Source organism: Moschus berezovskii, chromosome 12 (genome assembly GCF_049115385.1).
Source record: "Moschus berezovskii isolate FMDL1 chromosome 12, NW_MosBer_1.0, whole genome shotgun sequence".
Taxonomy (NCBI): Eukaryota; Metazoa; Chordata; class Mammalia; order Artiodactyla; family Moschidae; genus Moschus; species Moschus berezovskii.
In genome coordinates, this window is record NC_142471.1 from 28,085,895 (window position 1) to 28,100,085 (window position 14,191).

Below are 14,191 nucleotides of genomic sequence, written 5' to 3' on the forward strand. Positions count from 1 at the left end.
TTAGGAGCCTGGAGGATGAGAAATCCCTATAGTCATCAAGGCAGAAATAGTCAAAGCCTGCTTCCTGGAGGCGGTGGACTGACTCCTTGATAGAGAAGGAGAGAGCTGCAGACGAAGCTGTCGATTTACTTCTACGCTGATGGTGGGTCAGCAGGCAGGACCATCACGTGACTGTAGGGCTAGGCTGGAAGTGGACTGAGCATGAGCCTGAGAGTCAGGGAGTCTGTCCTTAACCCTGACCCTTTGTTGTGAGCTTCCTGTTGGTGGAGGTGAAGCTAGGTCATTGCTCTCCAGACCCTGCTGTAAGCATGATGGAGGGGAAGCACTCAGGAAATATTGAATGAATGAAGGGAAGAATAGAGGTGAGCCCTACCCATTGCCTTGCCTGCCTCAGAGTGCACCTGCACGGCCATCTAGGCCTTCCTCTAGGTCAGTGCCACCCATCTTCCCACGCCGCCACCCCTGACAGCTCAGCTGCTCACCCGAGCTCAGGGCTAGAGTGTTGGAACCAGAGAGAGGCCAGGGCAGTAACTCTTGGCTGAGTGCCCAGATACCCACATTCCAGTCCTAGCTTTGCCTTCAACCCTCTGTGTGACCTGAGACCAGAAGCTCCCCACCTCTGGTCCACTGGGAATTCCCAGGAGCCTAGTCTGTAAGGGGTGCCTTCCCTGGGGCCTGTGGAGCCTTAGCCCAGTGCCAGCCTTGTGGAAGAGGCAGAGCAGAGTGTGGTGGAAGGCCGGAGATGGGTGGCCACCTTCCTCCCTTGCCCCTGGGGCCCAGGTGGGAGCCCAAGTGGATTCCAGGTTCAGAAAAGTACGAGGAGCCCCCACACAGCCTCTCCCACCCCCACCTGCTGGTGCTCTCAAACTTCTCTCTCTCGGCCCCTCTCACTGTGACTCCATCTCTACCCCTCTCTCCGCCTTGCCCAGCTTGTCCCACACCCCATCTCACAGACTGACAATGGCCAGAATCCAGGCAACCGTCTTTGCCTCTCCTGGTTGCGATTCTCTCTATGCCAGTGTGATGCCGCGGCGCTGGGGTACTACAGCCACTGACCCGCCTTTTGCACGGGGACGAGCCATCGCCCCCTCTGGCCTCAGGCCCCTCTCTGGCCTCAGGCCCCGCTCTGGAAGTGAAGGGCTTGGACTTCCAAGCGCTTGGACGTTCTAAGGGCCCCACAGCCCAGGGGTCTGAGCCACCTCCTGGTGCCTTCTGGGTGCCCACAGCCAGCCCCGGCACGGGGTCTGGCCAGGCGTGGTGACGGTGCTGACAGCAGTGGGCAACAGTTCCACAGTTTTTCCACTTTGCAATGTTTTGGCAGCCTAAAGCAAGACGCTGGGAAGGCAGGGGAACTTTGTGCCTTGGGGCACTCCAAGAACAGTCCCGACTCAGAGCTTTCCAGAGTGGCATGGGGACACTTTGCCTGGAAGGGCAACATGGACATAACCCATCAGGCAGCCCCAGGGCCAGAGGCTATACGCCTGGGCGTTTTGACTTTTCTGGGACATGGGTACAGGATACTGGCATCTTTCTTCCCAGTGCCCAAGCACGCAAAGAGATCCTGATGTCAACTGTCCAGTGGCTGCCTGCACCAGCTCTGCATCCCACGGCTCCTCCAACCACCTGGAGTGCCGTGCAGGGGCAGTCAGGCCAGCTGGCAAGCACCCCATGTGATGTGTGTGACTGGGAGAGGGAGGGGACATGCCTGGTGCACTTTGCTTGTTTAAAAGTCTTCAGTTAACAGTCTTGACAGAAAGCGTAGGATCCAGACTGTGTATGGTGAGACCCTGCAGGTCACAAAACATGGGCACCTTTAAGAATGTTAGGACCAATGTCCAGCGTTAATTCTGCTCAGCTGGAGCTGGGAATGGGTGATTTTTATCTTCATCAATTTTTTCCTAAATTGTAATCAGAAAAGGCCAAGGAAAGTACTTTCATCAGAAAAAAAAAAGAGCATTTTTTAAAATAGAGTCCTCACTCCCTCAGAAATCTAGAGCCCAGTTTCTTTGACTAGTTCTGCTGCTCAGATGCTGTGTGATCTAAGATTAACACATGCCCTCTCTGGTTTGCGTCCTAGAGAACAGTAATTAGATGGTCTCTGAGGTTCTGTCAGTTGGTGGCATCCTACAGGACGGAGTTTCCAGAGGGACTGGCTCCCATGGCCTAGGTTAGCTCAGCCTGTGTCCACCACCTCTGGCTGCTCCCTCCCACCCCCACCTGCCACCTTAGGTATCTCCAGAGAGGCTGGGCAGCATAGCTGGAGAAAATCTTGTATCCTCAGTGAACCCGGCTAAACAAGCAAACAGGATTTCCAGGCTCTCAAGAAGCTTGCCTTTCAGAGAGTAGACCTGTCCAGACAGACATCAAACAATCAAATACACAGAGAAGGTAATTCCAGAGAGAGATGAATACTGTCAAGAAAAACAAACAAACAGGACAATGTGGAGATAGCATCAGGGAGGGTAGAGGATGAATTTACACTGGGTGATCAGGGAAGGCCTCACTGGGGAGGTGGCAGGTGACGCTTGAACTGAGATGTCAGTGACAGGAGTCAGCCACAGGAATGGCAGGAGGCAGGAGGGGAGGGGTGCTTTTCAGGAGAGAGCAGCAAAGGTCCTGGCATGAGAGTAAGCCCGGCACGCTCACTGGCAGGAAGCATCCTTGGGTGGCCTGGAACCTTTGAAGTCTGGGGGTTCGGTCGGGGTTCAGACTTCATTCCAGGTGCAAATGGAAGCCACTGGACGGTGTGAGCAGGGCGTGATCTATTTGCATTTTGTAAGGTTGCCCCAGCTTTGTGAGGAGAGTGGATTTGAGGGAGCAAGAGGGGAAAAGGGGAACACAGCGAGGCGGGGCCTGGGCTGGAAGAAGTGGGCTTGGAGACTGTAGGAGGTTGGCCATGCAGTTTGAAGCAAATCGTTTTCTGTTTTTTAAAAAAACAAATGTTACTTTGTGTTGGGGTATAGCTGATTAACAGTGTTATGATGGTTTTGAGTGAACAGTGAAGGGACTCAGTCATACTTATGCATGTGTCCATTCTCCCTAAGCCCCCTTCCCATCCAGGCTGCCTCATAATATTGAGCAGAACTCCCTGTGCCATACAGTAGGGCCTTGTTGGTTACCCAGTGTGTACATATCCATCCCAGAGGAGGAGGGGATTCCCTATGTGGGACCCAAGCTATCGGGTGTTTGGTGGAATCTGGTATTGCAACTCAAACTCACTCCATCTAACTCTGGATAGGGGAGAGATGACCAAATAAAATAGGAGGTTCCTCACAGGCGAAAGTCACTGCCATTGCCTTAAAGTAGATGTCAGCAGCCCTGAGAAAGGAGCCAGGGTCCTAGCCTGGCTGGGGCTCTCTGGGTGTCCAGGGGAGATAGTTGAGGCTTGTGACCCTGGGCAAGGCATGGGTGGTTCTGCTGGTGTGAGCATGTGTGTCTGAGTGTGACATCCTGGGGGTTGGCACTAGGCTATCAGCGGGCCTTTCCCAGGCTAGGCTAAATCTCTGGTTGGAGCACCCCATACAAGTCCAAAACTTGTCAGGCCCAGATAGGAAAGGGGGCCAAGGGCTAGAGTTAGGAAGTGGAGGCCCTCTTCCCTTCCAGCAAGCTCGTGGACTCAGCTGCTGCCCAAGGATCCCTCAGTGGGTACTGTCAGCCAGAGGAGGCCTGTGATTTAACGGGAAGAACTTTGTTTCTTGGTAGCTAAGAGCCTGAGCTTGCCTTTTCACTTCTCAGTGATTTCACTCCTCTCTGAAATGGAATGCCTGCTTCACAGGATTATTATATTGATGTTGTTTATTATCCCATTGTGTCCTGGATAAGCAGTTATTATCTGGAGGGTGACGGATGAGAGGGTTTTGTGCCCCTTGTCTAAGAGAGGAAGTGGAAGCAGAACGCCCCCTGCTCAGGGCCCAGACCTCTAGGCACAGTGGCTGGGACTTGGAAGGGGAACTGAATTAGCCCCAGAGGGACCAAGGCCCAGGCCAGGGGAGCCCAGGAGCCAGAGGAAGGGTCTGGGGGAGGGGAGGGGTTCTGGGCCCATAGGTGTGGAGTACAGCTTCCCAGGTACCACTGAGAGTCTAGGGTAGACCAGCGACCCGGGAGCTGAAGTGTCCTCTCTCTGTTTGTGAGCTCTGTGGCCCTAGACTTCATGCCAGGACTCTGTGCCTGCCCTGGGGCTTGTCCCCAACCTCCCATGAGATCCTTTATTTGCCCCAAGTCCTTCCAGGGGAAAGATTTCTCAGGATCAGCCAGACACCCCTTTAGGATGCAGGCTTCTGCCCCAGCTGGCCATCTTGGTGAGGCTATTTCCTGTAGCCAGCAGAGGAAATGATGTCATGGGCACGGGCAGGTCTGCAGAGGGTATGGGAAAAGGACTGTGCAAGCAGCCTCCTTTGTTAGGAAGAACTTGGCGCCCCCCAAGCCCACCAGCGCCCATCCGTCATCAGTAACAGCCATTGTAGCCACCTCTGAGGGGAGCCCCAGCCTGAACCCCACAGCCGCCAGAGGCCAGGGCCAGATGGAAGAAGGGCTTTGTGTCCAGGGAGGGGTCCTTGCATATGGGGTTTGTGTGTTTTAAAACATAATAATAAGCGGGCTTCTCTCCCCCCACAACTCTCCCCACACCCCACTGAGCACATCCACCTCGCACTGAATGGAAGAGATTTTCCATGCAGTGGGAGGTCAAGTCTGGCGAGAATTAGCCCGGTGTCCAGGGGCTAGAGAAAGACTGTGATTGCTGATGATAAATGTGCCCAGCATGGAGTGTTTCTTTCTTCCTCACCTCCCGCCTGCCCCCCATTCTCCCTTCCCAGTCCTGCCCCCCATTGTGGGCACCATCCCGCACCAGCCAGCTCTGCTCAGCTACAGATGCCTGTCCACTGCAGTTGAGCCCGAGGGACCCAGGCCAGACTTTGTCACCCATATGGGGACAAAAACCAGGGGGCGGAGGCATCAAGGCCCTCTATACTAAATCACTGCAGCCTCTGAGGTCTCTGTCCTATTGGGCAGGGATGGACCTGGCTAAGATGGACATAGTGAGTTTCCATCCCAGGCATGGGACATCAGTTCAGTTCAGTTCAGTCACTCAGTCGTGTCCGACTCTTTGCGACCCCATGAATCACAGCACGCCAGGCCTCCCTGTGCATCACCAACTCCCGGAGTTCACTCAAACTCATGTCCATCGAGTCGGTGATGCCATCCAGCCATCTCATTCTCTGTCATCCCCTTCTCCTCCTGCCCCCAATCCCTCCCAGCATCAGAGTCTTTTCCAGTGAGTCAACTCTTCGCATGAGGTGGCCAAAGTATTGGAGCTTCAGCTTTAGCATCAGTCCTTCCAATGGGACATACAGAACCCAAAATTTTACCCATAGCCATGCCATGCTGTGCTATCTCCCTCAGCCCTGAATCAGAAATGGGGCTCTGGTCCAGCTTGGCTGTTAATTTGCTGTGTGATGTGGCATTGGTCACTTCTCCTCTCTGAGCTGGTAGAACAGGTTTCAGGACTCCCCATATAGGGCTCAGCTGGAGAATCCTTCCTGCCTGGCACTTCTCCATGCGGCTGGCATGAGCTCTTCCCAGTTAATACAGCACATTTGCATCCGTATGCTCAGCTGACCTTCACCACCACACCTCAGAACTGACATGGCAGTACTTGTTAGTCCCTTTCTCATAGATGGAGAAACTGAGGCCTTCCCAAGGTCTCAGTGGCAGAGTGAGTGTTTGAACTGGTCTTCTGGCTGTCAGGCCAACCCGTTCCACTGTGTGCCCATCCAAGCTGGACCCCATGCTCAGGCTCACCATAAGGGAAGCGCAATCCCTCTGGTCTCCCCTAGCAACTGGTGTCAGTCTCCCATTCAGGGATGTCTGAATACTGTAGTTTTAGTCCCTTCCCCCCTCCTTCCAGGTGTAGCTCTGGTAAATATGGTTTCTTTGTTATTGTTCAGTCACTAAGTTACGTCCGACACTTTGCGACCCCATGGACTGCAGTACGCCACGCCTCCCTTGAGTTTGCTCAAACTCATGTTCATTGGGTTGGTGATGCCATCCAACCATCTCATCCTCTGTCACCTTCTTCTCTTCCTGCCCTCAATCTTTTCCGGCATCAGGGTCTTTAATTTACCTTTGTCCTAAAGTACCTTCCTTCATCTTTAAGGCCCCTGGACTCTGTTTATGCTAGTGGCTTAGATTCTGGTACCTCTTAAATAAGCCCAGGGCCTTGACTTCCACCCTATCAGACCTCCCACTTGCCAGGTGTGTCTCCACCCTGGGCACTGCCCAAGCCCAGCCCTCAGAAGGAGCATGCAGCCTGGCATGGATCCTGCTGGCAGGCTGAGACCAAACTTAGACTCCTGTGACCTGCAAGCTCCACTCCCCTCCCAGGGCATAGGTACCCTGTCCTGAATATCATGGGAGACACCAAGAACAGTATGACATGCTTTCTGCTTTCTAGAAGCAGCCATCCACCTCTACCAAGGAATCTTCAAGCTGCCCAAAGCAAGAAGGTGGCACCAGACCCCCATCCTCGTCACCTCCCCTCCCTACATTTTAAGCGGATTGTGAGCAACATGGAACTTGCCCACGAGGAAGGCAGATTGGTAATGAGGGCACGCAGAATGGTGCCTCGTGAATATTTGAGAGAAAGACAAGAAGGCTAGGGCAAGTAGGCAGAGGGTGGGACGCCATCATGGGGAAGAGGAAGTGCACTGTTTTGCGTGACCTCAGAGGTTGAAATTATAGCGATGGCTGGAACCTCCAACAGCAAATTTCAGGTGAAAGTAAGGAATTCTTTTCTGTTCGATCTGTCTAAAGGAGAACCTGGCTGAGAAAGGCAGTGGTGAGGTCTCCATCCCTGGAGAGATGTGAGTCAAAGTTGGATACAGAATTGATGGGGGCAGGGTGGGTGTTGTACAAGACAGCCCTTGGAGTAACCTCTATCCCTGTGAATCAGTGCACCCAAGTGGGATTAACTGACAAGAGATCCCATACAGGCAGGAGTAGGTAAGTGAGAAGTGAGGGTTTGAATGGTACCCACCACCAACAAATAGTTCCTCCTCCTCCCTCCCTGGCCTCCCCACAACATTGTGCCTTAGGGCCCCAGTAGGTGCTGGGTCTTTGAGCCAGCATAACAGTGGCAAGAAAGTTGACCCCACTTTAAGCAAATTTGCTTCTTGAGAGAAACTTTATCCAACAGGGCCGTGTCCTCTATTAACAGAGTCCCCATCAGGCCATCTTCAAATATCCAAATGTGGGAACCAGACTGCTGCTCAGGAAGTTGACTCAACCAACTTCCTGATTTTACAGATGGGGCTCCTGAGGCCTGAGAGGAAGGCCACGTGGCAGTGCCAGTCCCCAGCTGGGGTGCAAACCCAGGGCTCCTGACTTCAGTGGTTTTTCTTTTCCTGTGTTTGACTGTCTTTGGTTACATCTATATAAGGATGCTTCCTCTCTCATACCTTCGTTTTGGATTAGCTGGGCCATTTGTGGATGCAGCTGTAAAGGCAGGTTGCATTTTTGCAACTATAGGTTCAAATGCATTCTGCTATTGGAAAACTACACTTTATGTGAGTCGTTTTCCCACCAGGAGAAAATCCAGATCTGGCCTGGCAGTGGCAAAGCCTCCTCCTCAGGGACCTCCTCTTAAAGGTGTTTTATTCTCCCCCATGAAGATGGGGCAGTGGGGAGAGTGGTAGTGAAGCCAGGGAGATGGTGACCAAGGGCTACAGCTCTGAGCCTGCAGAAGTGGCTTCCTCCCACTGACCAGGTGACTCAGGCAAGTTCCTTGATGCCCCATGTCTTCGTCTGTAACACGGGAAGATAATGCTCACCTAGGCGAACTATTTGCAACATCCCCCAAATAGTGGACATAAATGCTGTTTCCCAGTGTAGAAGTCCGATTCAGGTGTCCAGCTGCCTGAATGTGCTTCCCAACTCAGCCCTGTGCCAGTTACTTATAAACTCTCTTGGCCTCAGTTTCCTCATCTGTAGTATGGGGATAATAATAGTGTCTATCTGATAGAGGTGTAGTTACCAGAGGGATATGGTTCTCAAATTGTGTGCTTAGGCACCTTAGGATGCCATAGCAAATTCACAGGGGTACTGTGGGCTATTTTTAATCTTCAAAGAAACACAGCGATACTGGACAGCTGCCAGATACTGCAACAACTACTAGCTCAAGATAGCTTACAAAATTAGCATCACATCACACTTCTTTCCTTTACATGGCACCATGCCTTTGCAAAGCTGGGGATTTTGGCACTTGGGAGCACCCCAAGGCAAATATGAGGGTAGTAGTGTCGGCTATGATTCTAAGATTTGAGGTATTGTGCCTTGTCCAACAGGGACACATACATCCTCATTATAAGTCAGTGTGGCCATTTAGAAATGGAATACTAATATTAGTTTTTCTTTTATGAGTATTATTTTTTCTAATAGGCTTCCCAGGTGGCACTAGTGGTAAAGAACCCGCCTGCCAATGCTACCGAGTCATTAGGAGATCATACCCACACACAGACACGTAAGCTGGTTGGATTTAACTACTTAATAAACTGAACCATTAGGAATATTTTTAGCTTTGGGGTAAAATTAGTGGGTAAAAATGACCAAAACACTGAAGACAAAAAAAGTTTGGGAAGTTCTGTCTAGGATTGTTGAGGGGCTCAGTGAGTTAATTGAAAATAACTTCTAAAAGCCTCTGGTAGAGGAAGCACCCAGGAGCTCCAAGACTTTATTCTTCTTTTCCCTCTAAGCTGGAGAGGGCAGGCTCAGGTGGCCCTCCCCAGGACCCCTGAGGAGCCTTCCTCAGCCACTAAGGGCCAACAGCCCTTGGCCCAAGAGGAGGTGATGTGTCCACTGGTCAGGACTGGGGCCCAACTCAACCGCTACCCGGGGCTGGCAGCACCCACACACACACACCTTTCATTTGTGTTCGCTGAGCACCTACTGTGTGCCGGCCAGCACCTAGTCTGCTGATGGGGCCCTGGGGATAGGAATCTCAGGTCGGCCCTTGGTTCTTCTTCTTTGTCTTCTGCAGGACGCCTGGGGGCTAGGGACTTTGACAAGTGGACAGCGGCTACATAGAGAGCCCCTGGCACTGCCTTGAATGACAGGAAGGCAGTGACGAGAAAACCCAGGCATCCTCCTGCCAAGACTAGAGCGGAGTCTTTGAGCCAGGGTTGAGAGGAGGGGTGGGGCAGGCAGGGCGGGGGCCCCGGGGCCACCAGACTCAGGCCTGCTGCCCTAATGGATCTCTCATGTTTACTTTCCTCAGTCGAGTCTGCACCTGCTTTATAAATGAGCTGCATTAGGGTTATAAAACAAAGTCATAAATGCACCCCGCAGTGCCACATAGAGCCAGGGCTCTGTCACCGGAGGCTGGGGGCTTCATGGTTAGAAGGTAGGGCAAGTCTGTAACTGCACCCATGAGCTGCCCTTGTGGCCACCATCCCCAGAGGGAGGCCCATTCCCCCCATTTCACAGATGAGGCGCCTGAGGCCAGTAAGGACTGGTTGAGACCAAGGGGTGTCTGGGCTTGAAGCCTGAGCCCTGTCCTACACTCCTCAGTCCCAAGACTGATGCAGGATGCTGTGGCGGGAGGTGGGTGTGGAGTCCTCTTGGCTCCACCGTGCTCTCCCTCGAACTTCCTGGCCTGGTAAAAGGGCCACAGTGAGCAGCTCTCAGACCACAATACCCAGCTCCCTGGGCACTGTGTCATCTCACCATCAACTGCCCACACTCCTAGACCCTAGACTGCCAGTTTACCTACAGAGAAGGTGTCTCCCTGCCTGGCAGAGGGAAGCAGGTATGGGGGAGGCCTGGCCTGGCCTTAGGAATCCACAGCTTAGATGCCCACTAACCAAGTGAGTCCCTTGGACTGCAAGGAGATCCAACCAGCCCATTCTAAAGGAGATCAATCCTGGGTTTTCATTGGAAGGACTGATGCTAAAGCTGAAACTCTAATACTTTGGCCACCCTCATGCGACGAGTTGACTCACTGGAAAAGACTCTGATGCTGGGAGGGATTGGGGACAGGAGGAGAAGGGGACGACAGAGAATGAGATGGCTGGATGGCATCACCGACTCGATGGACATGAGTTTGAGTGAACTCCGGGAGTTGGTGATGGACAGGGAGGCCTGGCATGCTGTGATTCATGGGGTCGCAAAGAGTCGGACACGACTGAGCAACTGAACTGAACAGAACTGAACCAAGTGACCATGCAGTAGTTTGGATGCACTTCAATTTCCCCAGCTTTGAAACAAGAAAAACATGTCCTAGCCTTGCTAGCCCTTTGGTGTGCATGTGTGCATGCCCAGTTGCATCCGACTCTATGCGACCTTTTGGACTGTACCCCACAAGGCTCCTCTGTCCATGGGTTTCTCCAGGCGGGAATACTGGTGTGGGTTGCCATGCCTTCCTCCAGGGGATCTTCCTGACCTGTACATCAAACCTGTGTCTCCTGCATTGCAGGTGGATTCTTTACCGCTGAGCCACTGGAGAAGCCCAGTCTTTTTGTGAGAGAGCCCCATAATTGTAGAGACCTGGCCAGTGTCAGGGACTATTAGGATTCTTAGGGGTGGGGACACTCACAGTGTTATGAAGCTACTCCAGGGATAAGCAGCATGGAGTCCTGTTTGGGATATGCAGCATCCCAAACACTGAAGTCTGATTTCCTGGGTTTAAACTTTGGCTCTGCCTCTCACTAGCTGTGTGACCTTGGGCAGGTTGCTTAACTGCTCTGAACCTCAGCTTCCCCCATCAATAAACTGGGGACCAATATATCATACCTTACAAAGTTGTTGCAAGAATTTGGTAAGTTAACTGTGTAACTGAAAACATAGCAGCTAATACCAGGAAGCATTCATTGCCATTTTGATGCAGCAACTTTTACCTATGGTGCTAGACCTCTTCTAGCACTCATGCTCATTTATCTCGCGTGATCCTCAAAAGAGCCCAGAGAGAGGACGTGTGTTCATTTATCTGTTCACTTCAGAGAACGGAGAAGGCAATGGCAAGCCACTCCAGCACTCTTGCCTTGAAAATCTCGTGGACGGAGGAGCCTGGTAGGCTGCAGTCCAGGGGGTCGCTAAGAGTCGGACACGACTGAGCGACTTCACTTTCACTTTCAGAGACAGAGTAATGAGGTCGGAGTAATGAGACAGAGTAATACGTGCTCTCCTTGGGTCATACAGAACATGCCAGATGGAGCTGGATTCCTCCTCCTCCTTTGTAGCTTCCCCTTCGCTCCCCCAGGCCATGCACACACACCCCACCCAGGGCCCAGAACTAAGAGCCAGTGACAACCTGTGCGTTTTCTCAGAGCCCACATCTTAGCAGGAGCTCATGGCCCTCCAGGAAATGACATGGCTTAGACATGTCAGGCACATGCTGTTCATTCTATTCTTGAAGAACTAGGTGTCCCTTTGGCACCTCTGCCCATAGGGGGACTCCCTAGAGTGTGTCCCACCCTTGGCTTCCTGGGACCCCAGCTGCACTTGAGGGACTGGAGCCCTGGGACAGGGACAGGCGTGCGGAAGGCTGGCAAGGGGCTAGGCAGACACACACCCTTGCAGCTTAATTTGCTGTTTCCTCGGGAGCATAGCAGAGGAGGACAAGCCCCCCACCGCTTGTCCGCAGCCAACTGATTGTTTGGTGCTTGGCACTGGAAAGTCATTTTTCCTAAGTGGACTGTAAAGCAGCAGCCTGGCGCGGCCTGGTTCTCCTCCCTCCCCACCGCTGGTGGCGGCCAGGCCCCTCTCCCTTCCTGTTTGTCTCACCCCCCGAGGTGCTGCTCTTTCCAGGGACGCGGGCAGGGCCAGGGTTTCCATTTGGCCCCTTTGGGGGAGGAGATGGCTGCCGGCACAGCCTCACTGACTTCCCAGCCTCCCCGTGTCCTCATCCATAGGCCAAGGGTGTGGATTTGGCTGAAGCGGGTGGATCAGAGCCACAGACCAGAGGCGGGGAGGGGCTGGGGGAAGGCTGCGGGGAACGTGGTCTGCCCCTCCACGTTGCTGCCTGCCGTGGACTTCCGGGAAAAGGAGGCACTCTGGGAAGGAGCACTGGGGAGCCCAGCCTGGCACTGCCACCTCACCTCACCCCTCCCCTCACCCCTGCGGGACCTGGCTCATCTTCCCATGTCCATCAGCCTGCCTGGCTGGGGCTGCAAAGGGCAGCTGTGGCTTCGGGGCAGAGTTGGCCGGGTTTGTGCTCCAGCCTCAAGCCCGTTTCCAGCTCTTCACATGCTGTGGCGTCACCACGGGAAACTGGCGGGAGGCCCTGGAAGGCCAGTGCAGGGGATACTGGAGAGGACTGGAGAGGGGTGTCCTTGCCCTGATGGTTTGCCGCACCTCCCTGGGCTCCCCTGCCTCCTCCATCTGTAAAGAAGTAGACTCGCATAGCATCAGAGAGCTGGGACTGGCTCCAAAATACAAAATCCTAAAATCAGGGCACAGTGGGAAAACTGAGGCCCCAGAAATGCCAGACCTTGCCTAGCTCACAGCGAGCGTCCTGGCAGGTCTCCTCCAGCTGCCCACCCCTCTGCCTCCCCCACCTCCTCTCTCTGTCGCAGCCCCCAGGGGATGGAAGGGACCTGGGGCCTCCCACCTGTGGCCTCACACAGCCCTCCACTCTCCACAGGCACTGACTCGGGCAGGGAAGAGCTCCCCGACTCCTTCCCATCTGCGCCCGCAGAGACGCTGCCCCACTTCCTGCAGGAGCCGCAGGACGCCTACATCGTGAAGAACAAGCCCGTGGAGCTGGGCTGCCGTGCCTTCCCTGCCACACAGATCTACTTCAAGTGCAACGGCGAGTGGGTCAGCCAGAGTGACCACGTCACCCAAGAGGGCCTAGACGAGGCCACCGGTGAGCCCGCGCCACCCCACCCCCACCCCCCACTGGCACCCCCAGGTCACTCCGAGCCCAGAGGGCTCTGGGCCTGGCTCCACACTGACTCTGTGTGAGCGCTCACACAGCCATGGTCCCCCCCAGGGCCTCGGTTTCCCCTCTAGGGTTCACCCTGGATCAGTGTCTTCCCAAGACTTGGCCTCTTGCCCTGTCTGACTTTGGGTGACCAGGTGAAACAGCACCACATCACTTGTTGAGTGCTTGCTCCCTTTTCCAGTTTCTTTCCATCCCCTGCTTGCATCAGAGAGCAGGTCCAGTCAGCACTAGGGTTCTTTCCACCATTCCCCAGTACCTGCTCTGCTCCCTGTTGAGAAAGAGGAGCTGGTCCTGTCTCACAGCCCTGCCCTCAGCTCCCAACCAGGATTCTCGACCAGGTCCTCTGGGTTTGTGAGAAGTGATACTGTTTTCTGTTCATGATAATGATGCAACACTTCATTCATAGAAATTAATTGGTTTAGGTTTTGTGTTTTTTTTTTTAAATAAAAGAACAGGATAGGCACAGAGAGGCCTGGCAAGTGCAGCGGTGTAGGTGTCCTTGGGTAAGAGTAGCAGGAAGTAAAAGAGGAAGAGAAGAGAAAATTAAGAAGGAGATCAAGCCCTGAGCCTTTGGAGTGGGACCACTGACTCCAAGACCCTAGACTACCAGAGAACTAACCTTAGGGAGTATCAAATAGTGAGACTTATACAAATGAAACCACCAGTAGCACCCTGTGCGGGATGCCAGGGTGCTAAACCACAAACAAAACAAAAATACAAAGCCAATCATCAGCAGACAGGATTACCAGCTCACTGAGCCTTGCCCATCAGAGGAAAAACAAACAAACAAAAACTCAGCACAAATCTCACCCTATACTAAGCTTACACAAACCACTGGACCAACCTTAGGAGGGCAGAAACCAGAAGGAAGAAAGAATTCAATCCTGAAGCCTGGGAAAAGGAGACCTCAAATACAATAAGTTAAAAAATAATAATGAAAAGGCAGAGAAATACTACACAAATGAAGGAACAAACTTAAAACAGAGAAGTCCAAATAAATGAAGAGGAAGTAGGCAAAACTATAGTCATCAAGACAGTAAGGTACTGGCACAAAAACAGAAATACAGACCAATGGAACAAGATAGAAAGCCCAGAAATGAACCCATGCACCTATGGGTACCTTATTTTCGACAAAGGAGGCAATAATATACAATGGGGCAATTGTATATTGCCCCATTCAAAACAACCCAATCAGAAAGTGGGAAAAAGACCTAAACAGACATTTCTCCAAAGAAGACATGCAGATGGATAACAAAC

The 14,191-nt window shown here is 53.0% G+C and overlaps 1 protein-coding gene across 2 annotated transcripts in view; it reads left to right on the forward strand.

The window, feature by feature from the left end:
- Positions 1–14,191, forward strand: part of UNC5B (unc-5 netrin receptor B) — a 91,682-nt gene that overhangs the window by 54,740 nt on the left and 22,751 nt on the right. For both annotated transcript variants that reach the window (XM_055425522.2, XM_055425523.2), the window contains exon 2: positions 12,632–12,856. In XM_055425522.2, coding sequence (XP_055281497.1) covers positions 12,632–12,856 — 225 coding nt within the window. The remainder of the gene's footprint in view (positions 1–12,631; positions 12,857–14,191) is intronic.